General features: G+C 35.3%; 1 protein-coding gene and 1 pseudogene across 1 annotated transcript in view; one reads left to right on the forward strand and one right to left on the reverse strand.

Annotated features, from left to right (window-relative positions):
* The window catches only part of MDN1 (midasin AAA ATPase 1), a 140,584-nt gene that overhangs the window by 38,831 nt on the left and 76,145 nt on the right, over positions 1-25,608 (forward strand). The window contains exons 14-32 of the mRNA XM_011367395.2: positions 227-375; positions 951-1,011; positions 6,108-6,319; positions 6,898-7,001; positions 8,397-8,541; positions 9,061-9,157; positions 10,143-10,256; positions 11,079-11,226; positions 11,502-11,612; positions 13,484-13,635; positions 14,211-14,389; positions 14,985-15,193; positions 15,380-15,526; positions 16,308-16,449; positions 21,439-21,573; positions 21,656-21,794; positions 22,379-22,517; positions 22,825-22,955; positions 23,983-24,127. Of these exons, the coding sequence (XP_011365697.1) occupies positions 227-375; positions 951-1,011; positions 6,108-6,319; positions 6,898-7,001; positions 8,397-8,541; positions 9,061-9,157; positions 10,143-10,256; positions 11,079-11,226; positions 11,502-11,612; positions 13,484-13,635; positions 14,211-14,389; positions 14,985-15,193; positions 15,380-15,526; positions 16,308-16,449; positions 21,439-21,573; positions 21,656-21,794; positions 22,379-22,517; positions 22,825-22,955; positions 23,983-24,127 (2,659 nt within the window). The remainder of the gene's footprint in view (positions 1-226; positions 376-950; positions 1,012-6,107; positions 6,320-6,897; positions 7,002-8,396; positions 8,542-9,060; positions 9,158-10,142; positions 10,257-11,078; positions 11,227-11,501; positions 11,613-13,483; positions 13,636-14,210; positions 14,390-14,984; positions 15,194-15,379; positions 15,527-16,307; positions 16,450-21,438; positions 21,574-21,655; positions 21,795-22,378; positions 22,518-22,824; positions 22,956-23,982; positions 24,128-25,608) is intronic.
* Positions 5,328-5,443, reverse strand: LOC111744362 (annotated as a pseudogene).

Below are 25,608 nucleotides of genomic sequence, written 5' to 3' on the forward strand. Positions count from 1 at the left end.
GGTGTTTTGAATTTCCAGAGCCAGGTAAAGTACCAGATGTGTACTTTAGTGTTTGTAGAATGAATGAATTCTGCGAGTCATATGTTGTAAGGACATCTGTTATCACATGAAGACAGTTACTCCGTGTTGTCTTTCTTGTTTGTTGAATCTGGAAAATCTGGTTGCTCAAAGCAACACTAAGAGGCTTGCAGCCTGCTTCTCTAACTGCTTACTTTCCCTTTCCCAGGGAGAAGCTCACTTTTGCTGCTACAAGGCCATCCTCTGTTCTTATTGAACAGCTCGCAATGTGCGTTAGCAAAGGGGAACCCGTATTGCTGGTAGGGGAGACTGGGACTGGCAAAACATCTACTGTCCAGTACTTGGCTCATGTTACAGGTAATTCCTAGGGTGATTTTTTTTTTTTTAAATAAAGTCCAAAGAACATTGGCATTTAAAAAGTTCCACTCCCTTTCCCTGGAAATAACCACTGTTAACGATTGGTACCGACTTTTTTAGTTCTAATCTGTGGTCTGCAAATACATTTACATACAGATTTGGTTTTATTTGGAAACAAATGGGATTATGTTCTATGTATTGCATTTAGCTAAGCAAATTGGAAATCTTTAAAAACAGAACTGCCTCATTTCTATTCTAATGGCTAAATAATACCCACATTGGATATTTATTTAATTCTGATTTATAGACATTGATTTACTGAAGGATTTTTGTTGTTGTTTTCAGTTATCTGATACTAGAGCAGTAATATACAGTAAATCTTGTAATACCTCTCTAGGTTAGGTGAAATTTTTGAATGAGTAAGATACTTGAAAGTAAAATGAAAGGATCAGAGGAAATGCACATTTAAAGATTTGCCCTGTGCCCATGTCTGCACATCCTTAAGGATCATCATACTGGGTATTTTCAGTCTGTAAATTTTTGAAATGACCATTTTGCTCTTTTTTTTCTCAAAGGCCACCGTTTGCGGGTTGTCAATATGAATCAACAGAGTGACACTGCAGACTTGCTTGGAGGGTAAGTGCATTTTAAATTTTTTTTCTTGTTATTTTGTATTCACAGTTTGAGGTATGAAATACTGTTCTCCTACAAAGCTCAAAATTAGCCTTGGGAAAATGTTCAAAGACTTTCACCCTACCCCCAACTCCTACAGGGTGTTTATTAGAATTTGAGGAGCTTTTGGGTATATAAATGATTCTCTTCATTTTAAAAAACACAAGTGCCTTGCTCTCAAAGATCCTGCTGGAAGAGGAAGGAAAATAAAGACAAGTATGTAATCAACTAATATTTGTGTGTATAGTTGTTTATCTAAAGGATTTGTTCTTGTTTGTCACACTACCTTGAACTAGATTCTCCCAAAGTTCATTTACCTTTGAAACATTAAGTAGCTCTCTACTTTGTTAAATGTTGCTTATGGGACTCCACCGAGGTCATTAAAATGTTATTCTGCCTTGGTGTTTTTGAATATGTTAGTTTCATGAAAAATTTTAGTTTATGCTGAAGGCTGTAGAACTGGTAGATGCTACTGCATACCTTATTTTGAGCAATATTAGAACCTGTCCTGTTAACTCTGAATAATTGCTTTAAAAAGTCCTTAAAGGCATAAAATAATAAAATTTATTGTGTTTTTTTTTCTTTATGGCATCCGATAGAAAGCTCTTTATTTATCTCTTTTATTTTGAAGACCACGTTATGCTGCGGCAGTATTTTTATTTTCACTCTTGTCTCATATCCCTCCTTGCTCTGGGCATAGTGCTAATTTGGAGTCCTGCTTCGATTGGAGCTTTTTCGTTTCTTACCCTCCCAACCCATTATTTATGTTCTGCTCTACACATATCATTAATTATGTACCTAATTAATGCTTTTAAATTCATATTCTGTCTTAAAATTAATTAGCTGAGGCTTACCGCTCCTACTCTTAATTCTGCTTTCACTTTATTTTTCCCCAGTGATCTTTCTACTTTGTTATTTTACTTCTGTTCAATTAATTGACATTTAATTCCCCCATTCCCTCATTGAGATTCCTGACAACATGTTCTTAGTATACATGGAATTTTTTATTTAACTAGGCATATCTATCCTGTGTATTTCTCACTATTCTATATGTGTCTTCAGTAATAGCCTACTGTTAAGTATTCCTAACACAAATGGCATTAGTCTCATACTAACTGAGCATGGACTGGGTCTGTCTCTTCTAAGAATTTATAGTGTTTTCGCCTGTCACACACTGCACGTTTGTGGGGAGCCTGGTGCTAAACTATTTGTAGACGACCTGCCTATGGGTTGGTGTTTCATACATAACAGAGCAGCTCCCTCACTGCAATCTACTGAAAATCAGTCTTTGACACAGAGTTTGTAAAATTTAAATTATTAAAAAAAAAAAAGAATTTATAGTGTTATGTTAGCCATCGCAAGTAGTTTTAAATGTAACAAGTACACAGGAGACCATTTGTGGCCTGACGCAGTTGATAATACAAAAGGTTGGAATCAGTATGATAACTGGAATTTTGTTTTGGTGTCAATTTGTTGAAAAGAATAAATAGCCAAGTTTTCTTCTCAGTGGGTTAGCATCAGTTATCAAAAGAAAACTTACATGAACTTCAGTTTTTGTATGATTGGAAGTATACTTTGCTTTCTATACTTTTGTATTATTGGAAAGTGGTATGAATCAAATCTTTTAATATATAACATTGTGATGCATAGATCACTCCCTTAAGAATCTTTGTGTATAAAATGGTAAGACCAAAAATGATTTTAAAAAGGTAAGGGAGTGGAAAAACAAAATTTAGGAGTAGGCAGGGAGATGAGATAGAGAAGGGGATGTGTGGTTAGTTTCATCTGTTCTATAATGTTCTATAACTTAGACATTCTGCATGTATGAAATACGATGGTTAAAATTAATAAAAAAATTATAGACCTAATTAATCTAGTTGCAAATCTGTTCTTTAAATTTATTTTTAAAAAATTATTAAAGATAAAGACACCTTATAAAAGTAAGGTCTGAAAGTTCATTATACTCTTACATTACATTACTACAGATTGCCTTCTGATCTTTGTTAGTGTACATACCTCCTTGTTTTTTGATGAGTGTTAGTATGGTGTGTCTTTTTCCTTCATTTTATTATTAACTCATTTTTGTCATATTTAAAGTATGTTTCTGGTAGGCCGCACATAGACCTTCAAATTAACTTTGAGCAGAGATCTAAACCAAATTTCAGCAGAGTTGGGGCTGGAGAGAGCTTATGAGACTATGAAAAAGAGTAGAGGACACAGAGGACTTAGATGAAGCAGATAAAGTCATTCCAGAAAGAGGAAATCTAGCACAAATTGGCAAAATGCAGAGCATGGTTTCACAGTACTGACCATGGGGGAAGGTGACTGGGAGGGGCAACCTCTGCGGGAAAAGGAGATGCATAGAGAAGGGGAAGGGACCCTTGAAGAAGTTAGCAATGAAAGAAAGAAAAACATGGGAGGAAAATTAAAGATCTCATAGAACTAGAAATAAAACAGCCAACCCCCTTCCTCCTCCTCCTCCTTATTACCCAAGGGAAGATCCATAAAGGAAACTGCACCAGAGAGAGCAGGGCAGAAGTGCATGCTTACAAACTCAGAATCCTGACCCCAAGATGAAGAGACTTGTCCATCATTTCAGTTATGCAGCATGTACTGTTTTATGTTGCTTTTATACTTCATGTTCTTTCACATATTATCTTATAATGTTAGAGAGTCATTTTCCTTTGTTTTAGCCATTTTCAAATGAACTGTTATATCCAGCCTCACTGTATGTAGCAGGTAGAACCTGAGTTACTCCACCCCCCGGCCTTTAGGTTGCTCCTATGGCATCTTTTCTCTGCAGAAGATACTTTGGAAACCCTGCCCTGTAATGGTTTATAGTTTGAGATACCAACTCTACCAGATGTCAGGTTGGTTCCCATTGAGTATTCATGTTACATAGTTCATTTTGTTTTTTGTTTTTTCTTTTGTGAAATTTATGTATTCCTGCTCATTTTTTAGTCACTGGAAACATGTTGACTTAACTGTTTCAGCCACTATGCTCAGTGTTAAATGAATAAACTTTTAAGAAACTCAGTCTCATTCGAAATATTAAGCAGCTTCTTTCATGAATTCAGTAGACCAAGCTAATTAATAATGGTGATAATTAGAACAGCTAACTCTTACATGGCACTCAGTTGAGTCCTTTATCTGTGTTAACTCATTTGGCCTTCTTAACTACTGTGAAGCACAGACTGATAATTATTCTCATTTTACACATGAGAGATTTAAAGGACACAAGGATTAAGTACTTTGTTCAAGGTAATGGCTGGTCCATGATTTGAACCCAGGCAGTCTTTCTTGAGCACTGTGTCCTTATTCATTACTCTGCTCCTTCAGTTAGCTTTGAATTCTGTTTATATTATTATCTTTAAGACTAGCAATTTTATTTAAATAAAGTGTATTTTGTTGACTTTCTCACCACTTCTACTGTTGTCATTCTAGTTCATCTGCCTGGTCCAGTGCATAGATCTCTTCATCTTTGCTTCTGCTCCTAACCTCCCTATAGCATGTCTTCCATTTAGTAGTTACAGTGAGACTTTTAAAGTATAATCACATCACATCATTCTCTTTCTCAAATCCCCCCAGTGACTTCTCAGTCCATTTAGAATATAATTCAAAGACTTTATTTTGGCCTGGGAGGCCCTTCATAATCTGGCACTGGCATTTCTCTGACATAATATCTTTCCTTTAGCTCTGCTGCTGAGCTCTAGCCACACTCTCCTTGATTAAGTTGCAAGCTGCAAAGAGGCAGGACCTTGTAGGTCTTGTTTACTTGGTGCCTAAGACATGACAGGTGCTCAGTAAATTTTTGGTGAATAAATGGAGTAAAGAAATGACTTTACTAATGTGTTAGTGTTTACTAGTAAGTAAAACTGAGTATGAAGTTCTCATACTTTTTCTTTCTGGAATCAGACTCTTCCATAAATCTTTAGTATCAGGGCATTGGGTTTTACTCATCTCATTGTTCCTCCCTCAGAGGCCAATGAGTAAATAGTATCTCTGGGCTTGACTTCTGAAACATATTTGGGTATCATTTCATTTCTCAACTTAAATTATTTTTCTTGGAAATAAAATTTATGCAATTATCCTTGAATTGTAGTATTTAATATCTTAGGCTACGGAAAATTATGTACTTGAGATTGTCTTAGAACAGTTAATGCTGCTTGGGCAACTTGTATTTTAGCTAGAGCAGTATTTCTCAACTCTTTTCATTATTAACTTGCTCCTACGAACTTTTTTTTTTATAGCTTAATTTTTTAAAAATTTATTATTATTTATGCCTACAGCACCTGGTCATCCTAGGTGGTCTCCCATCCAAGTCCTAACCAGGCCCGACCCTGCTTAGCTTCCAAGATCAGTCATCGGGCTTGTTCAGGGTGGCATGGCCATAGACTAATTTTTTTTTTTTTTTAAATTAAAGAAATTATTTTAAATTTTTTCCCCCATCTACCGCTCCCTTCTCTCTTCCCCTCTACCCTTTGCAACAAACTTTAAATTAAAATTTAAACCAGAGAAATTAAATGCTAAGGAATAAGAGAGAATCTAAATACTATGAAATAAAAAGTTGAGCTTTGGAGGGTCACAGACTATTGTAATAGCTAAGATTTTTTTGGCCCTCTCCATCCCCCAATATTTATGTTTTTGGGATATCCTTCCCCCCTCAATTGAGAAAGCATGAACTGAGTTTACTTTGCATAACTAAATCAATTTCAGATGTTGTAGTTTTTCCTAAAATATTCTGAAAACATTTTGGTCAGTCTTAAAATATGTTTTATCGTTAAGTCATACACATGATTTTATTTAAACATGTTAGTAAAATAAAAGACATGCCTTTCAGTGCCCAACTAAGAATTTCAAATTTTTTTCATAATGTCGTTTATCTAATACTAATTTTTACCTTTTGTATAGGCCCTTCAAACACTTGCTGTGGAAAGAGAGGGGGATCTGATTTCGATTAAATCAAAGCTTAGACTTATTCCTGTTTTCTAAGGCATGCTTTCTAATTTTTATTAGCTTCAGAAGTTTGTGAATCACATTTGTCATTTTTTTTTTTCCAGCTACAAACCAGTGGCCCATAAGCTTATTTGGCTACCCTTACGGGAGGCATTTGAGGAACTCTTTGCCCAGACGTTTTCCAAGAAGCAAAACTTTACATTCTTGGGCCACATTCAGACTTGTTACAGGCAGAAACGGTGGCACGATCTCCTCAGACTAATGCAACATGTGCACAAGTCGGCTATCAACAAAGATGGAAAAGAGAGCAAAACTGGTAAGAATGCAACCCAGACTGCTAGTGTAGGAGGGTGTGAGCCTGGGGCTCAGCAGAATTAGGAGAAGATTTTGAGGAAAGAATGAAGCAATACAAATTGGAACTTTCTAAGACTAGGGCAAAGATGACTGATTTTGAAGTATTGTTGCTCCGTGGTTCCAGGCCTGCTTTCCATAAGAACAAATAGTTGGTGATGTTGTTGTACAAGTACCAGTTAGTGGTCAGTCAGTTATATTTTTTTAGAAAAATAGGTTATTTCCAAAAACCCAGATTCTACATCTAAGGGGCTTTCTACATCTAAGTTACCATCTCTGTGCTTCTTCATTTATAAAACGGAAATAAGAGTACCTACTTCAAAGGGTTCTTGTGAGGGATAAAACAGTTTACTAATACATATACATATGCACATAAATGAACTGATTAGTAACTAGCACATAGTTAGCAAGTGTTTGGACTTATTTTTTTACATTTCTGTCTAAAATGTTTGATTTTTCTGTAGATTAATTGTATGTTTGTTGTGTAAGTTATGTATATTACAACTCAAAATGTGTTAAATTCTTGTTTTTATTCTTTTCTAGGGTTACTCCTAAAAGAGAAATGGGAAACATTTGGTCTTAGACTCAACCATGCCCAACAGCAGATGAAAATGACTGAAAATGCCCTATTATTTGCATTTGTAGAGGTATTTTACCTTAGTTATTTATGTTAAAAAACTGTTGATTCAATGCAAAATGCAAGTTTTGGACAGGCTTCTATTTTATATGTTCTTCATGTTGAGATTTTTAGTGCTTGCTGTTTAAGATTTAATAAACAATGAAATAATTTTGGGGGGATAGATTTTGAAAATATTCTTTATGGAAATTATAAAGTCTTGATAAGCACTATTTTTATTTTTAAAGAGGGCACTTGAGGACAACTAGTGAACTCTTTATTGTTTCCTCCCACATGTACGCTTTCTCTCTCTCCCTATTTCTCTCTCTCCCTCCCTCCTCCTCCTCTTTCTGTGTGTGTGTGTGTGTGTGTGTGTGTGTGTATGTACACGTGTGCGTGTGCTCGTGTGCACAGCAGTGAGCAAGCAAGCTAAATGGGTCCATTTACTTCAGACCTCATATTTGATTCCAGTGCATGGGTAGCTCTACAATTTTCTTTACTATGACCCTGTGGGAAGGATCAGCCTAATTAAATGTTCATGGCCTAAGCTTTTAAAATTTTTATTTTAAAGAATTGTTTCTTTAAAAATTGTGCCAATTTTTAAACCACACCCTAAGGGAGGTGGGAATCTTACTTGAGATGGTGTTTTCGTAAGAGAGGTCACTCAACCATATGTGCTCTGATGTGAGAAATTTGGTCACTAGTGATTAATTTTACTATGATTTTTTTCTGGGATAACCAATTTAAATGTCAAGAGCTCTCAAGGTTTATACCTATTTCATGACTTTACATTGGAGTTTAATACATTTGTTCTGTTTCTTTTTTTTAAATTTGTTTTATCAGAATCATTATGTAAAGCAGTTTAATAATAGTAAAATAATTCAGTTTTTATGTGCCAACTATAAGATTTATTTTTCATTGCTCTTGGAAATAGAACTCTTAAGCGATAAAATCAGTGCAGCAGAGCTAGGAAAGATTCATTTTGATATTTTTCAGCAACTGTGAAAGGCTATGTACTACAATCAGTATATACATTCTTGGTTTAGTCATTTAACTGATCTTGGTATATTTATAGATTGACCCTGTGTTTATTTTGGGTGCTTTTAATAACCATTTGGGTACCTTGAAACTAAATATTATTAAGTTATCATTTGCTTCACCATCCATATAATGAGATGATCTAGTTTATTGCATCATGCTCTTAGGCTCAGAGATATTCCCTGACTCTTTTAGACATTTTTAAAAAGTTAACTTGGCCTTAACTAGGGTAAAGAGCTGGTAGCCATTTGGCATTTAAGTCATAAGCTTGTCAAATAGGAGAGGTATGCCCTTGCCTCAGTTTTCTAACCCTGTTTCTATAACTGCTTTTGGTGAGTGTGTCTTTATTTGAAATAGGTTCTTACTGATTTACTTGATCATCTTCTAGGGTACATTAGCTCAGGCTGTAAAGAAAGGAGAGTGGATCTTGTTGGATGAGATTAATCTGGCTGCTCCAGAAACATTAGAATGTCTCAGTGGTTTACTTGAAGGCTCTTCTGGCTCCCTGGTGTTGCTGGATCGTGGGGACACAGGTAGTACTTGATCCCCTTGGGGTCTGACTTGGTGGTGGTGGGCCTTTTGGCCTCTTTAGAGTAAGATTCTCTTGGTTAGGTGGATTACATGGGCCTCCTGGTGGGATTTATGCATTTCCTAGATGTTAATTTTCTGCAAAGTCCTATTGTTAAGTGGCATGGGGAACGCAAAGAATAAGATAATTTGTCAAGGCATTTCGATAGTGGATAGTAGACATGCATGCTCAGTGACAAAAATATATACTGGTGAACCAGGTGTTAAAACGTAAGTAACAGTGCACAACCACAGTTATAAATGACGGTGGAATGGCAGCATAAGATTAAGTTGTATACATAGGTCTGGAAACTGATTTCAATGGGTTTCAGAAAAGGCAAGGATGGTTTGAGTAGCCAGCAACAACTTTGCTGGGCCTGAACAGGGTCATTTGGCCCGGAGTTCTGTGGAATTTGTTAGTCTTCCCCTGGGGACTTGTTGCTGATCACCTGATTTATTGAGAATTTATAATTTTCTCTTAACAGAACCACTTGTTCGTCATCCTGACTTTCGTTTATTTGCCTGTATGAATCCAGCAACTGATGTGGGCAAAAGAAATCTCCCACCAGGAATAAGAAACAGGTGAGGGGGCATGGCCTGGTTCTGGAGACTTTTTTTTTTAATTCTTTTTATTTAGCAATTGGCAATAGCAACATAACCACACCCCGTAACAATGCTTGAAATTTCTTTACCACTGATAGACGAATCTTTCTTATTTGTCATATTTCTTTACTTTCTATAGGTGGTAAGAATATGGAAAATTCTAGAACACTAGAGAATTTTTTTTGTTTAGGTTCTTAGTATGACACTTAGTGGCTCATAGATATTATTGAAAACAAATCTTTCCTTCAAATAGCTTTGTAGCTATTAGAAAAACTTCACATAACAATATAACAGTATAACATAACTTAAACTATGCATGATAGGAACAAAGTCCTCTTAGGTAAGGCTAATGATTTATAACGGTCTTTTAAATTTTAGTTTTCATCATTAAGCACTGACGGACATGAACAAGGTACTTGGTAGTTGGTGTTTTATATATGTAGCACTTGGAAAAAGATAAATGACCTTATTTATTGTTGGTAACCTTTGGTGAATTTTGAGTTTTAAAATAGTTTTAAAATTGTATTAGATCCCTTCTTCTATTATGAAATTAATAAAAGCTTCTTAGGAGGATTTTATAAACTATAAGTTTGTATTTTCCTTTGTTCCAACTTTTATTTTTCATGGTGAGGGGTTTTTTTTTGTTGTTGTTGCATGTATTTTTTATGTCACGTAGTTATCAGAAACACCTTACGAAAATGAGGATAAATATTTATTTTTGTAATTGTTTCTTGCAAGGCCTATAAAACTTCATTTTATAGAAGTAATGATAGTAGAATTTTTGGTAACAGTTACAGTATTTATTTCATTATGGTCGATTTGTATCTCAAGTTAAAAACTTTTATATTTTATACTGCAGACAGTTAAAATGAGTTTACATAACTTGTTTTCCATTTTTTATTGTCAGAATAGCTGTATTAACCTCCTAAAAAGTGGTTATTAGGTAATAATCATTGCCTTACAGGTTCACAGAACTTTATGTAGAAGAATTGGAAAGTAAAGAAGACTTACAGATTCTTATTGTGGATTATCTAAAAGGATTGAGTGTGAGCAAGAGCACAGTGCAAGGAATTATAAAGTAGGTGTTCTTTTGTTTATAAACTTTTCCTCTGAGCATAAAAATGTGTGCTTTTTTTTTTCCCCCCGACTTCTAAGTAGAGAAGACAGAAGGGTTCTTATTTAGATTTCTGTTTTAAAGTTGGAACCTTATGAATTCCCTTGGATTTTCCTAACTAACTAAAGAAAGAATGTATAGCTAGATTTTAAAGAGGCAAGCCAAAGCCTATTCGGACAAGAACTTGGATTTCATCTATGACACATACCACTTGATCTTGTGGTAGCTAATTACAAATTTAATGAATTTTTGAATTTCTTGCACTTGATACTTGTCTGAAACTTCTTTCATCTTGTCATCTTCTGGACTTCTAAAGTGTATGGTAATGATAATAATAATGGTAATAATAATAATTGTCATTGATTATAGTCTTTCAAAACATTGTGACTTGTTTTCTGTGTGCTTATTCATCACCATTATGGATTACACAGGAACTTCATTTGCCTCTCATATTACAGCCAACTCTGTCTATTCTCTTAAGGACTTCTCATATTTCACTATCTTTTTGTTAAGGATCGTAAGTTTCTCCCCTCTCTCCTCTTTCCATCCTTTAAGGAAATTGGTAGATCTCAATTTTATTATTTTGAAAAATGACCTCTAAGTGTGGGAAAATAGATTTTAAAAAGAATGTCAGAAGTTTTGAAGCATGCTTTAGGTAGTTGTATATAAGCTTGGTTATCTTATCTAAAAATGGCTTTTGGACCTTCTGTAAAGAAATGGGAATAAGAGCCAGATAACGAATACTTATTAATTAATAAAATCAGCTGAAGTGCATCCTCTTTGTAGCTTCTACAGAGATGTGCGGAAAGAGTCTGGGACAACATTGGTGGACGGGACCGGCCATAAACCTCACTACAGCCTTCGGACTCTCTGCAGGGCCCTGCGATTTGCAGCATCCAATCCATGTAGCAACATTCAGCGCTCCCTCTATGAGGTCTTTCTAAAGTCTGGGTTTGGATGGATGGACTTACCATGGGAAGGGAGAGGATGAGGATGCATATGCTGGGGTTGCCTGTGCTTTCCATTTAGTCATATTTGCCCAGAACATTTCATACCAGAGCAACCCTGACCGTTTTCTACCATTGTATCACACTTAAAAGTTGTTCTGGGAACCAGTACCACCCAAGAGATTTAATTTTGTTTTTGAAATAAGTTGGCCTGTTATTGCAGAAGGGTAATTAGTGTTATGCATATTTGTGTTTTTCCTAGGGCTTTTGCTTGGGTTTTTTAACACAGCTTGACAGGACCTCACACCCAATAGTTCAGAAACTCATTTGTCAACACATTATCTCTGGCAATATTAAAAGTCTGCTGAAGCAGGTATGTTTTATTTTTGACTTGTTTAACATAAATGAAATGTTGAATGATGAAATTTTGAAGTGTTTAGTTTTTTATAGAACTTGTTTCTAATTATAAATATGTTTGTTCCAAAGACTTAAATTATTTGATGTCTTAGATGGTGACAATTCCTTATAATCCTACTCTTTGGAGATTTAAACCCTGTAAACAGTACTTTCTATCTAAATTATATGTATATTTATTTTACTTTCTTATATATTCAACTTCTGATTGTGTGTGTACATTTGTCAAGGAAAATTCTTATACGTAATATAAATGATATAAATGAGACTGTCTCATAAGAATGTTCCGTAGCTTCCTTTTTTTAGCCTAAATATATCCTTGATAAGTTTTTGTGTCTGTACCAGAGGTCACTGTGATATACTTTCTAATAGTCACAGAGCATTTCATTGGATGCTTATACGTAGTTTATGTATACACTTTCCTTCTGATTGATGGTTGGGCTTTTTTTTTTTCTCTCTTCTACACAACAACCATTTCAGTTTGATAGGAAATTACTGAAGCCTGGTACTGAAAGAGGCCAAGCAAAACTGGCTCACCAGCTGGCTTGTTCATATGTTGATTGCTTGCTCTTTAGAAGGAAAAAGCCATTGGAACTGGGGGTTACTTCGGATTCAATATTTTTTTCTTTTTAAAAATTATGCAAGTAACACATGAATATATACTTCTAGTAAAATGTAAAACATTGAGAAAGACTCAAGCTTGCTTTGATTGTTACCCCATTACCATTCTTTTCCACTTGCTCATTTTTTGTGTGTATGTTCCTTGTTACACATGGTGGAGGCTTAATGATTCTCTTCCCCCACTGCTCCTCAGCTTAACTGTGGAACCCTTGAACAACAGTGCCTAAAGTTGTAGTTTTAAGTCAAGGGACTAAATATTTTAGAAGAATACTTTTCTGAAACTATAGGTCTGACCACTATTTAACGATTTTGATCTATAAAAGCAATTTTGTATAAATCAATGTAATAATTCCCACCATATCTTCAAAAGATCATGCCATTATCTAAATTATTATCCATATAGATTAGTTTCTCTGGAGAGTCTCTCTTATTTTTAATATTTTCCAGGGGATCTAGAATGTAATAATGCAAAGACCCCCTCACTCAGTATAACATTGGCTGGCCCTATTTGGGGGGACATGGTTTATATGAAGTACATGTTTTTGACCAAAATACTTCATCAGAGTGAGAATTTTGATAGGTGAGAGACTAGAACTGCATCAAACTATTTGAGAAATTATTTTGATTTAAGTTTTTCCTGAAATCCACCTACCCCCACCTGAATTTTAACCCTTTTCCCATTTAGGAAAAAAAAGTGCAACTTCCTGCCAGCATTCATTTAACATCCTGTGTATGAATGCTATGTTTTCTAGGATTTGACATTTTTAGTGATTGAGAATTACTATATTTTATAAATGGAAATACCAATACTAAAACCAGAATGCTATAAACAGAACGATGTCATTTCCAGAGACTATCGCTATACTAGAGCTATGTGAAAATAATAATAAAAGAAGATATTTCATAGCAAACTTTGGGGGTAATGTTAGCACTGTAATCCATGAGTTATCTTGGAGTGAAATGCTGGAGCTGCAAGCGCCTCCAGTGAGTATTCAAATAGGAAATGGATTAAAACCAATACATGTCATTATTCTTATTCTTCAAAGTAATTTTTTTTCATATTTCACCCATGGATTTAATGTCAAAAGCATCCAGAACAAGGCAGCATTCTCGGTGATAACTTCTTCTCCTACTTTGCACCTCTCTCTGAAAGAATGCCGTAATTGTCATGAGACTGTGGGTTCTTTCTTTAACTTTTGTGTCTTTCAGCCTATTCCAGAACCAAGAGGAGGTCGGCTTATCCAGGTCGAAGGCTACTGGATTTCAGTGGGAGACAGTGAACCTACAATAGATGAGACATACATTCTCACATCTTCTGTCAAGCTGAACTTGAGAGATATAGTCCGAGTTGTCTCTGCAGGGTGTGTGGACCTTTTCTCTTGCTGATCTGCAGTTTTACCAGCATAGGCATTGATGACATTCTGGTCTTACTTTCTTAGCTTTCAAAGTGCTTTATTGTTATTTATTGGCTAAGTGAATAATTAACTTCCTAAAGTCAATACTATCACTTTTCTCCTGGCACAAAGCATACTCTTTTGATGGGAGCAGTATGGATGCAGATTATTTTGGCATCTTTAAGGTTGCTTTTCAATATTTTGCTAATGAATACTTATCACCCATTACTCGTTAAGTATTTTTTCTTTCTGTTAAGGGTTCTTTCTCGTTAAGGGTTTTTTCTTTCTGTTAAGTAACAGCTGGTCCCATTTACTGTTTCTCACAAGTAGTGCAAGAGAGCTTGGAAATTTCCTTAGTTTTTCTGAGGAACTATACATAGAGTCTTCTCAGGGCTTAAGAAACATTCCATTAGTAGTGCATAGGTATATAAAAATGTTCTTTGATAATATTAAATGATAGTCATTTTTTCTTAACACTATTTGAATTAATTCTGGTTTTTATCTTTTTTTCTTAAATTGCTTTGTTGGCTGATCTTTTAAAGAACTTATCCAGTGCTTATTCAGGGAGAGACATCAGTTGGTAAAACAAGCCTAATCCGGTGGCTGGCTGCAGCTACTGGTAACCACTGTGTGCGTATCAACAATCATGAACATACGGATATTCAAGAGTACATTGGTTGTTACACATCTGACTCCTCAGGGAAGCTTGTGTTTAAAGAAGGTAAGGTTACTCTATTTCATGAGAGCAGATGTTCATATTTTTAGACCCATTTCCCCAAGTAATGTTTGTCCTTTCCAGTTGAGGTACATAGACTTCTGCCATAACAGCTGGTGTTTCTCTTTCCCTGAGCTGCATGATGGTTAATGAGTGATGTTTAGTGGTTCAGCTTTCTTTGGGCCCCACTAAAATCTTGTCAGGTGTACGCAGGACAAGGGCCAAGTTTCGAAGAGTATGGTTGAACTGTTGCTTTATTTCCTAGAGACTCAAAAGAATGGGATGAGCATTGAACAGAGGGAAGCTTAGAACTGATATGAGAATGTGCTGATTTAAATGAAATTAAACTGCAGGAGGAAAAATAAGTTGGAAATGTGATATTTGTCGGCCTTGGCTTCCTCTCCACATGAAATAAAAATAACTTTTTTAACTGAAAATTGCACTTCCTTGATATTCAATGTTACAAATTATTTTGGGGCATGACTAGCAAAGAGTAATTTGCTTTGAAATTGATAATCTAGGATTTGTTGATTTGTATATAACATTTTTTAAAACTTTGGACTAATTTATGCACTAATTCTTAGTGTTTATTTCCTCTAAGGTGTTCTTATTGATGCTATGAGAAAGGGCTATTGGATTATTTTAGATGAATTAAATTTGGCCCCTACTGATGTGTTAGAGGCACTGAACAGACTGTTGGATGATAACCGTGAATTGCTCATAACAGAAACACAAGAAGTTGTTAAAGCACACCCTCGGTTCATGCTTTTTGCTACTCAGAATCCCCCAGGACTTTACGGAGGCAGAAAGGTGTGTAGCATTTGTCCCCTTACTCACATTTGTTACTGCATTGAGTAGTAAGTCTTCCCTGAAAAGACTGAGATGTTTTACCTCTTTTGAAGGGTTTTTTCTTTTGGTGGTGAATAGTAGAGCCTCCATTTTGAAAATTAAATGAAAAAGCTCTTTTTACCATGTTTTTTTCTGTGTCTTTCATAGGTGCTTTCTAGAGCCTTCAGGAATCGGTTTGTGGAATTGCACTTTGATGAATTGCCCAGTTCTGAGCTGGAAACAATCCTGCACAAGCGGTGTAGTTTGCCACCTTCCTATTGCAGCAAGTTGGTTAAAGTCATGCTGGACCTTCAGGTATTTCAGCTTTCTATGACTTAACTTAGTTTCTAATGGAATATTAGACTTGGTGATCAAAGTTTGATAAGCTTCCCTTGGGTAGAAAGAGCGGTTCATCTGTTTATTATTTTTTTTCAGAGTAAGGATCTTGTCTTTAAAATGTATCCTGTTGATATCTATTTTTTAGTTTTTTGTTAGTATGTTAAAAATTTTCCAATAGTTTATGTGATGATAGTTCCGTATTTGTGGACAATATTGAAACATTTTCTTTAGGTTGGAGTTTGGCAGAGGCAAACTGCAATTTTTGTTTTTCTGATGGATATGGTTCTTGAATGGACATAGCTAAAGAGACTTTTTGTGTGGTGCTCCCTTGTCAACCTTGCAAAGCTACAGTTGTTTTTTTTTTTGTTTGTTTTTTTGAGAATATCCCATTTAGTTAATGGGATTAAAAGTGTTCTTTATCAGAATTATACACTGTCAAATTACTTTCCAGAAAGCTAATCATAATTAACATTCTTACTATGGTCCCACATTATGGGATTAATTTTTCTGCATGTTTGCTACCATTGGTATTATTATTTATAATCTTTTTCTATATGACATATGAGACAGAATTTCATTGTTTTTTCTTATACATGAGTTTGAACATCTTCAAATGATTACAGTTCATTTACATTTAAAAAATTAATCTTAGTGGAATGAATAATTTTTATGAGAGCTTAAGTTTCTAAAGGATTTTATATAAGTTTTATTATGTGCTTGGTGTTGTCCATTTTCATTTGTTTCGATATGTTAATAGTCCTATCGCAGAAGTTCTTCAGTGTTTGCTGGAAAGCAGGGCTTCATCACTCTTCGTGATCTGTTTCGATGGGCTGAGAGATACAGATTGGCTGAACAGACAGAGAAGGAGTATGACTGGCTACAGCATTTAGCCAATGATGGTATGCTTTCATTCAGATGCTCTGAAACTTTGAAGTTATATCAAATATCAAACTTTTTTGTTTAAGACAAATCTTGCCCAAATTGTGGTCGATATATACATCATTCCAGGTTTTCCATAAACAGACTTTCTCCCTCAAGTCCCAACTGCTTTTGTAAGTGGTACTGTTTCTGCAGGCTACTATGTTTTGGTTTCTAAGTTATAATTAATGTCTCCTTCAAGTGGCCACATGTGGGCGTCAGTATGTGGACACAGTGCCTTTAGGGGTGTAGGCCGTGTGATCATGGAGTTGTATTCTGCCATAGAGACGTACAGAAAACTGATAGGTCAGATAAGGTCAGATAAGGTCAGAGTTCTGAGAGAAGGCACTGTGTTACCTGAGACTCAGGATTGGTTTAATCCCTGGGAAGGATTTATGTTTTTCTCCATGATAGGATAAAAAACATTTCAGAATCTTCTGATTTGAAAGGTACCGATGAGTCATTAATGGGGTGGTTAATAAACAAGGAGAATAAATAAAATGAGAGTTGTGATTTCTTTACTGGTAGAGAATAGATAGAGAGAACAACACAGCTTTAAAAAACTTTTATTGAAGTGTAACATACAGTAAAGTGAGTGAAGCACTCTTTTTTTTCATGTATAGCTTATTTTTTTACATATGTATGTACTTAGGTAAATTATCACGTAGGCCAAGATTTAGGTTGTTTCTAATACCTCAGAAGATTCCTTCATGGCTCTTGCCAGTCTTACCTCCCCTGGAGGGTAACCACTGCTTTGACATCTGTCACCACTGACTGATTTTTCCTGTATTTCAGCTTCATCTAAATAGTATCATGGAGTATGTACTGTGAGTCTGGCTTCTTTTCACTCAATCTAATGTGAGATTCAGCCATGCTGTTAGGTGTATCAGGACTTCATTACAAAGAAAATTATTATATTGTTAAAACTTATTGTTTGGAGATACTGTAACATATTTAGCCCTTTGTGTGTTAGTGGACATTTGGATCCTTTCTCCTTTTTAGCTATTATGAATAAAGCTTCTCTGAACATTCCTATATATGACATTCCTATATATGTCACATGTGTTCATTTGTGTTTGGATCTACCTAAAAGTCATGTTGCTAGAACATAGGGCAGGCATGTGGTTAGATGTAGTAGATTCTCCCAGTTTTTCATAGTTCTTCAGATTTCCTCCCCAGCAGCAGTAAATGAGAGTTGCTATTGCTTAACACTTGATGGTTCCTTTTTTTTTTAAGATCCCATGAGATTTCTTTTTCTTTTTTGATTTTTAAAAATATATTTTTAAACTAAATATTTATTTAAATTAGTTTCAAGTATACAGTACATTGGATAGACATCTATAATGTTCATAAAATGATTCCCCAAATTGCTCCCTCCCTCCCTTGGCCCTGCACTTAGCTGTCATATTAATGCTAACTGCATTCCTTCTGCCATGCTCCCAGTGCCCAGCTATCAACTACTAATTTGTACTTCTTTAACCCTTCACCCCTTTCTCCCAGCCTGCAAACGCCCCTCCCCTCTGTCCGTCACCAAATTGTCCACTATATTTGTGAGTCTGTTTTTAATTAGTTCTTTTTTATTGTTGTTCCTTAGATACCGCATATAAGTGAAATCATATGGTATTTATCTTTCTCTGTCTGACTTATTTCACTCAGCATAATAACCTCTAAGTCCATCCATATTGTTGCAAATGGTAGGATTTCCTGTTTTTTAATGGCTGAGTAATATTGCATTGTATATATGAACCATAATTTCTTTATCCAATCATCTGTTGATGGGCATTTGAGATGCTTCCATATCTTGGCTATTGTAAATTGTGCTGCCATAAATATTGGGGTACATAGATCTTTACGAATTATTGTTTTGGTTTTCTTTGGATAAATACCCAGCAGTGCAATTTCTGGGTCAAAAGGTATATCTATTTTTAAGTTTTTGAGGAATCTCCATACTGTTCCATAGCAGCTGTACCAATTTGCAATCCTACCAACAATGTATGAGGGTTCGCTTTTCTCCGCATCCTCACCAACACTTGCTGTTTTTTGATTTATTGATGATAGCCATTCTGACAGGTATGAGGTGATATCTCATTGTGGTTTTAATTTGCATTTCTCTGATGATTAATGACCTTGAGCATCTTTTCTATGTCTGTTAGCCATCTGTATTTCCTCTTTGGAGAAGTATCTGTTCAGGTCTTCTGCCCATTTTTTAATTGGATTGTTTGGTTTTTTGTTGTTGAGTTGCATGAGTTCTTTATATATTTTGGATATTAACCCCTATCAGATGTATCATTAGCGAATATCTTCTCCCAAACGGTAGATTGTCTTTTTGTTTTGTTGATAGTTTCCTTTGCTGTACAAAGCTTTTTAATTTTATGTAGTCTCATTTGTTTATTTTTTCTTTTGTTTCCCTTGCCCGAGAAGATATATCTGAAAAGAAATTCCTGTTAGTAATATCAGAGAGTTTACTGCCTATGTTTTCTTCTAAAAGTTTTATGGTTTTGGGTCTTACTTTTCAGTCTTTAATCCATTTTGAGTCTGTTCTCATATATGGTGTAAGAAGATGGTCCAGCTCCTTTTTTTGCATGTATCTGTCCAATTTTCCCAACACCATTTATTGAGGAGACTGTCTTAACTCCATGGTATATTCTTACTTCCTTTGTAATATATTAAGTGAGTATACAGGCATAGATTTTTTTCTGGGCTCTCTATTCTGTTCTATTGATCAATGTATATGTTTTTATGCCAGTACCATGCTGTTTTGATTACTGTAGCCTTGTAGTATAGTTTGATATCAGGTAGTGTGATACCTCCAACTTTGTTCTTCTCTCTCAAGATTGCCCTGGCTATTCGGGGTATGGCTCCATATAAATTTTAGGATTGTTTGTTCTAGCCTTATGAAAAATGCCATTGGTATTTTGATAGAGATTGCATTGAATCTATAGATTGCTTTGGATAGTATGGCCATTTTAACAATATTGATTCTTCCTACCCATGAACACAGTATGTGTTTCCATTTATTTGTATATTTTTCAATTTATTTTTTCAATGACTTACAATTTTCTCAAAATAGGTCTTCTACCTTCTTGGTTAATTTGATTCCCAGGTATTTTATTGTTTTCAACGCAATTGTAAATGGGATTGTTTTCTTAATTTCTCTTTCTGAAAGTTCATCATTGGTGTATAAAAATGCCACTGACTTCTGAATATTTATTTTGTAACCTGCTACTTTACTGAATTCATTGATCAGTTCTAATAGTTTTTTGGTGGGATCTTTAGGATTCTCTCTATATAGTATCATGTCATCGGCAAATAGCGAGAATTTTACTTCTTCCTTTCCAATTCAGATGCCTTTTATTTCTCTTTTCTTGCCTCATTGCTGTGGCTGAGACTTCCAATACAATGTTGAAGAGGAGTGGTGAATGTGGGCATCCTTGTCTTGTTTCTGATCTTAAGGAAAATGCTTTTAGCCTTTCCCCATTGAGTATGATGTTAGCTATAGGCTTGTCATATATGGCTTTTATTATGTTGAGGTATGTTCCCTCTATTCTCACTTTGCTGAGAGATTTTATCATAAATGGATGCAGGATGTTGTCGAATACTTTTTCTGCATCTATTGATATGATCATATGGTTTTTATCTTTTGATTTGTTAATGTAGTGTATCACATTAATTGATTTGTAGATATTGAACCAACCTTGCATCCCAGGAATAAATCCAACTTGATCATGGTGTATGATATTTTTAATGTATTGCTGAATTTGGTTTGCTAATATTTTGTTGAGGATTTTTGCATCAGCGTTAATAAGAGATATCGGCCTATATTTTTCTTTTTTTTGTAATGTCTTTGCATGGTTTTGGAATCAAGGTAATGGTAGCCTCATAAAAGGAGTTAGGGAGCCTTCTCTCCTTGAATTTTTTGTAATAGTTTGAGAATAGGTTATCATTTCCTATTTGAATATTTAGTAAAATTTGCCTATGATACCATGTGGTCCAGAACTTTTGTTTTTTGGGAGGTTTTCGATTACTGATTCTATTTCATTGGTGGTAATCGATTGGTTCAGATTTTCTGTTTCTTTGCGACTCAGTCTTGAGAGATTGTAATATGTTTCTAGGAATGTGTCCATTTCTTCCAGATTGTCTAATTTGTTGGTGTATAATTGCTCGTAGTATTTTCTTATGATCCATTGTACTTCTGTGGAGTCCATGGTTATTTCTCCTCTTTCATTTCTGATTTATTTGAGTCTCTTTTCTCCTTGATGAGTCTGGCTAAGGGTCTGTCAATTTTGTTTATCCTTTCAAAGAACTAAGTCTTAGTTTCATTAATCTTTTGTATTTTTCTAGACACTATTTCATTTAGTTTTGCTCTGATCTTTATTATTTCCTTCCTTCTCTTTGGGCTTTGTTTGCTGTTCTTTTTCTAGTTCTTTTAAGTGTAAGGTTAGATTGTTTATTCGAGCTTTTTCTTGTTTCTTGAGGTAGGCCTGTATTGCTATGAATTTCCCTCTTAGGACTGCTTTTATTGTGTCTCATAAATTTTGAGTCATTGTGTTTTCATTTTCATTTGTTTCTAGGTATCTTTTGATTTCTTCCTCTATCTCATTAATAACCCATTTATTGTTTAGTAGCATGTTATTTAGCCTCCATGTGCTTGTGTATTTTCCAGTTTTTTTCTTGTAGTTGATTTATAGTTTCATACCATTGTGATCAGAGAAGATGGTTGATATGATTTCAGTCTTCTTAAATTTATTGAAACTTGTTTGTATCCTAACATGTGGTCTATCCTTGAAAATGTTCCATGTACACTTGAGAGGAATGTATATTTTGCTGCTTTGGGATAAAAATTCTCTGAAAATATCTATTAAGTCCATCTATTCTAGTGTATCTTTTAGGCCCATTATTTCCTTGTTGATTCTTTGCCTGGAAGATCAGTCCATTGGTGTCAATAGGGTGTTTATTTTTTTTTTTTTAAGGTTATATGCTTCTGGCAGGCCGAGTCAGGAAGCAAGAGGAAGTTGATGTAATTCAAGAAGTCCTTGAAAAACATTTCAAGAAAAAATTGTGTCCTCAATCCCTCTTCTCCAAAGAAAATGTCTTAAAATTGCTGAGTGAGTAGGCCATAAAATCCAGAAGAGAATGAATTGAGTTATACTCATATTAGAACCTAAAAATTTATTCTGCCTTTGATAGGTAAATTGTCTACCCAGATATCCACATTGGAGTCCAAGTTCAGCCACATTGTGTGGACTGAGAGTATGCGGAGACTGGCGATGTTGGTTGGAAGGGCATTGGAATTTCGTGAACCAGTGCTGCTGATTGGAGACACTGGGTAAAGTTCTATGACAATAGCTGTAATGAGGGTTCATTTCATTTCCATAGGATTACTTGTGTTATCTCAGGGATTCATCAAGAAAGCAGTGTTTGTTTTTTCTTTTTCTTTTGTTTCTTCCCTTTTCTTTTTCCTCCCTTCCTTCCTTCCCTTTTTTTTTTTTTCAGACCTTCGTGACGGAAAAGAATGATTTCTTATATCATCACTAGTTTTTTTTTTTTCTATTTATTTATTTTTAAATAGTGACATTCTTTCCATAGATATATAGAAGAGAACAGCACATGAGCTAGTACCTCTTGAAAGTCTTGGAAGGACTGGCTTTCTTTTCTATTATTGGTGGTGGTTGGTAGAAGTAAGAAAGGATAGAATTCATGCACTGTGCCATTCTGGATAAGGAACTTGACTGGTTGCTGGTGTTTTGGGGAATCGTACCCTTATCCAGGTGTGCAGAGGTCCTCTGTTGGCCAGCAGTGTCTGCTGCCGTAGTGAGGCTCTCACCAGGGCTCCCTTTTGCTGACCAGGGTGTTTGTGGGTGAGTATTTAGAATTCATTCTTCTTGTCAATCTGATGTGTATCTCTGACAGGTGTGGGAAAACTACTATCTGTCAGATGTTTGCAGCATTGGCAAATCAGAAATTATATTCAGTTAACTGCCACTTACACATGGAGACATCGGACTTCCTGGGTGGACTACGGCCAGTGAGACAGAAGCCAAAGGACAAGGTTTGTCCAAGAGCATATGATGATGTTTTCATTCATTTAAAGAACTGCAGTTGCCTCTGTGCATGAGTCAGCTATGGGATTTTGTTCATGGTAGGTTTGATCCCAGTTCTGATTTGTATCTTATCTTTAGATTTTCACTGATCTGCAAGGAGCCTTCATGAGCATCCAGTTATGAAGGATCTGTCCCTTGTTCTCAAACCCTTATTTTCTGCAGAATAATCACTTCACTATAGCAGACATCAACTAGCTACATGTGTAATTTTGTGGACACCTGCCCTGTAATTTTACTCTTTTTTCCAAATTGTAGGAAGAAACTGACACAGCAAGACTCTTCGAGTGGCATGATGGGCCTTTGGTTCTGGCCATGAAGGAGGATGGCTTTTTCCTCTTGGATGAGATTTCACTGGCTGATGACTCTGTGCTGGAAAGACTCAACAGGTACATGCCCTATGTGTGATGTTTTTTCTGGTCTGGTTTTTATAGATATTAATTTTTGTGCATAGTAATGTTCCTCATAGGTGCGTACTGAATATTTGAAAATGATAATAAGTTTCTGCTTTTTTTGGCTTTAGCAGTCAGGATCTCCTTTAAGAGGCCTAGTTTTTCTCTTTTACCTTCAGTGATTAGAAAGATGGGACTGTGGGATAGCAAGGCTAAAATAAATGAGCCTAAATTAAAATTCTTTTTTAAGGCAATTATCAAATTATATGGCCATTGTCTTAATTTTTTTTTAAAGAATTAGAATCAGAATGCTAGGTATTAGGTTGTAAGGCCTCTCAAAATCTTCTATACCTGTTCTCTTTATTGAGGTATATTTTACATGTTATAAAACATACTCATCTTAAATATGAAATTCAGTGAATTTTAGTAAATTTACTGCTTTGCAACCACCGCAATCCAGTTTTACATTTCTGTCATCTCGGTAGGATCTCTTGTGCCCATTTATACCTTATCTCTGATGCCACCTTCTGCAGCTAATATATTTTTGTCTCGAGATTTGTCTTTTCAGGACATTTCATATAAATGGTCTCTTCTCTTTTTCGCATCAGTGTTTTGAGGTTCATCCATGTTGTAGCCTATATCAGTAGTTTGTTTCTTTTTATTCCTAATGGTGTTCCATCGTGTGTATATACCATGTTATCCATTCACCACTTGATGATATTGGGTTGTTTCTACTTTTATGAATAATGCTGTCATGAACATTTGCATGCAAGACTCATTTTAAACATAAATGCCTTAATAGGGCATAAGTGGATGAAGGAATTCTTTTGCTTTTGATCAGAAATATTGTTCCATCACATAGGAATTAAGATGAGTCATTTTTAAATGTGTGGTAGTAAACCGTTAACTAAAGTGAAAGCTCAGCAGAGATAACTTTTTTCCTTTTTAAAGAACATTGAAGATCATAAAATAAGAATACATAATCTTTTCTAATCTTATATTCTCCAATTATTCTGTTTTTTAGTGTCCTTGAAGTGGAAAAGTCTCTGGTATTAGCAGAAAAAGGCAGCCTAGAGGACAAGGATAATGAGGTAGAGCTGTTGACCGCTGGGCAAAAATTTCGTATCTTAGCAACCATGAACCCTGGGGGAGACTTTGGAAAAAAAGAGGTAAAACCATGTTCCTGAAGCATTTTTTTTTTTTTTTAACTTTTTGACTTTAGCTCACTAGTACCCTTCAATGAAGTATGTAAAAATGCATTTGGAATTTTATGTTGAGTAAAAACTAGGTAAAAGGTAACAATCAGAAAGATTTTAGAATTATTATATAGTTTGAAAATAATTCTAACACATAAAGATTTTGACATCTCACCTTGTGTATGTGCCTAAAATTTCATTGTTCCAGTCACTTTGCCCAGCTTTTTACATATATTCCTGTAATAAATTCTCATAAGAGCTCTGTGTGAAAGTTATTTTCTTAGTTTTGTGGATGAGAAAAGTTGGAACTGAAATTTAATCTGAATCTCTTCCTTCTAAAGTCTACTCTCTTAAACATGAGTGTGGCTTTATGAGTGATTTTAAAGTGCCAAAAAGAGGTTGTAGCCAAGAACCTCTTTGAGTTTATTAGTAGAGCATATCCGTTCTCTCAAGGGTCATGTGTGTCACTGTCAGATTGTTGGTAAAGGAAAGGATTGAGAGTAGTTCCTTCTGTTCAGAGGGTACTGTTAGGATCTAATCTGTGACTTTCAGGCTCCTGAGGCCTTTAAGTGGAAAAGTCTGCATTGTGTATGGGATCTTGGTCTGTTAAAGTTAGGAAAAGGGTAATGTGGTAGCAGGTCAGGGATGATGAGAAAACCAGGGATTGATTGTGAATGAAAGCAATTCACATTCTTGGTAACTTGGCAGGTGAGTGAAATACAAACGTGATATTCTAGGCCTAATTTTCCTTGGTATCGTGGAAGAAATATTATCACTGTGTTTCAAGAAATGTTCTGAAGAGAAGAAATAAAATACATCACACTTTCAAACAAAATAGGAAAACTGGTTCCTTGGCAAGTGGAAATAACCGAAGGATATAGTTTCAAGGTTGTGTATGTTAACTTGCCTGTCAGATTAGCTTAAATTTTTCTTAGCCAAAAATTGCCAACTTCTACCCAAATGAAAGCTACTTTTTGGTTTTGCATGCCTAGCAAGCAGAGCGAGGTAGGATCCTGAAGACCATGAGGCATTCCTTATCTAAGATAGGGCTGAAGAACCCTCACACATTCACTTTGTCTTTATTGAGCTGCTCCTGAGAACAGACATTGTTCCTGGTTATGTTTTGGTAGGACAGATAGACAGTGGATGGAGTTTATGGTCAAGTAGAAGGAAAGTGATGATAACTGAGAGTTACCCTAGGGGAAGGGCAAGAATGGCAAAAGGAACCCAGTCTAAGGCAAAGGCTCAAAGACTAGAGGGGCTAAACAATTCTGTATTACACAGGAGGTAAAATATATACCTCCTTTTGAGCCATATAAAAGAAGTTTTCTCTTTCTAATGCAGATAGATCTCCCCTGTAGGAAGATAGCATTTATTTTCTTTAAAGCACTGGTTATGTAACTAAAGGTAAAGAAAAGGCCTTTGCTTAGGGGAAGTGTTCAGGTTCAGGAGTC

Source organism: Pteropus vampyrus, unplaced genomic scaffold (assembly GCF_000151845.1).
Source record: "Pteropus vampyrus isolate Shadow unplaced genomic scaffold, Pvam_2.0 Scaffold133, whole genome shotgun sequence".
NCBI lineage: Eukaryota > Metazoa > Chordata > Mammalia > Chiroptera > Pteropodidae > Pteropus > Pteropus vampyrus.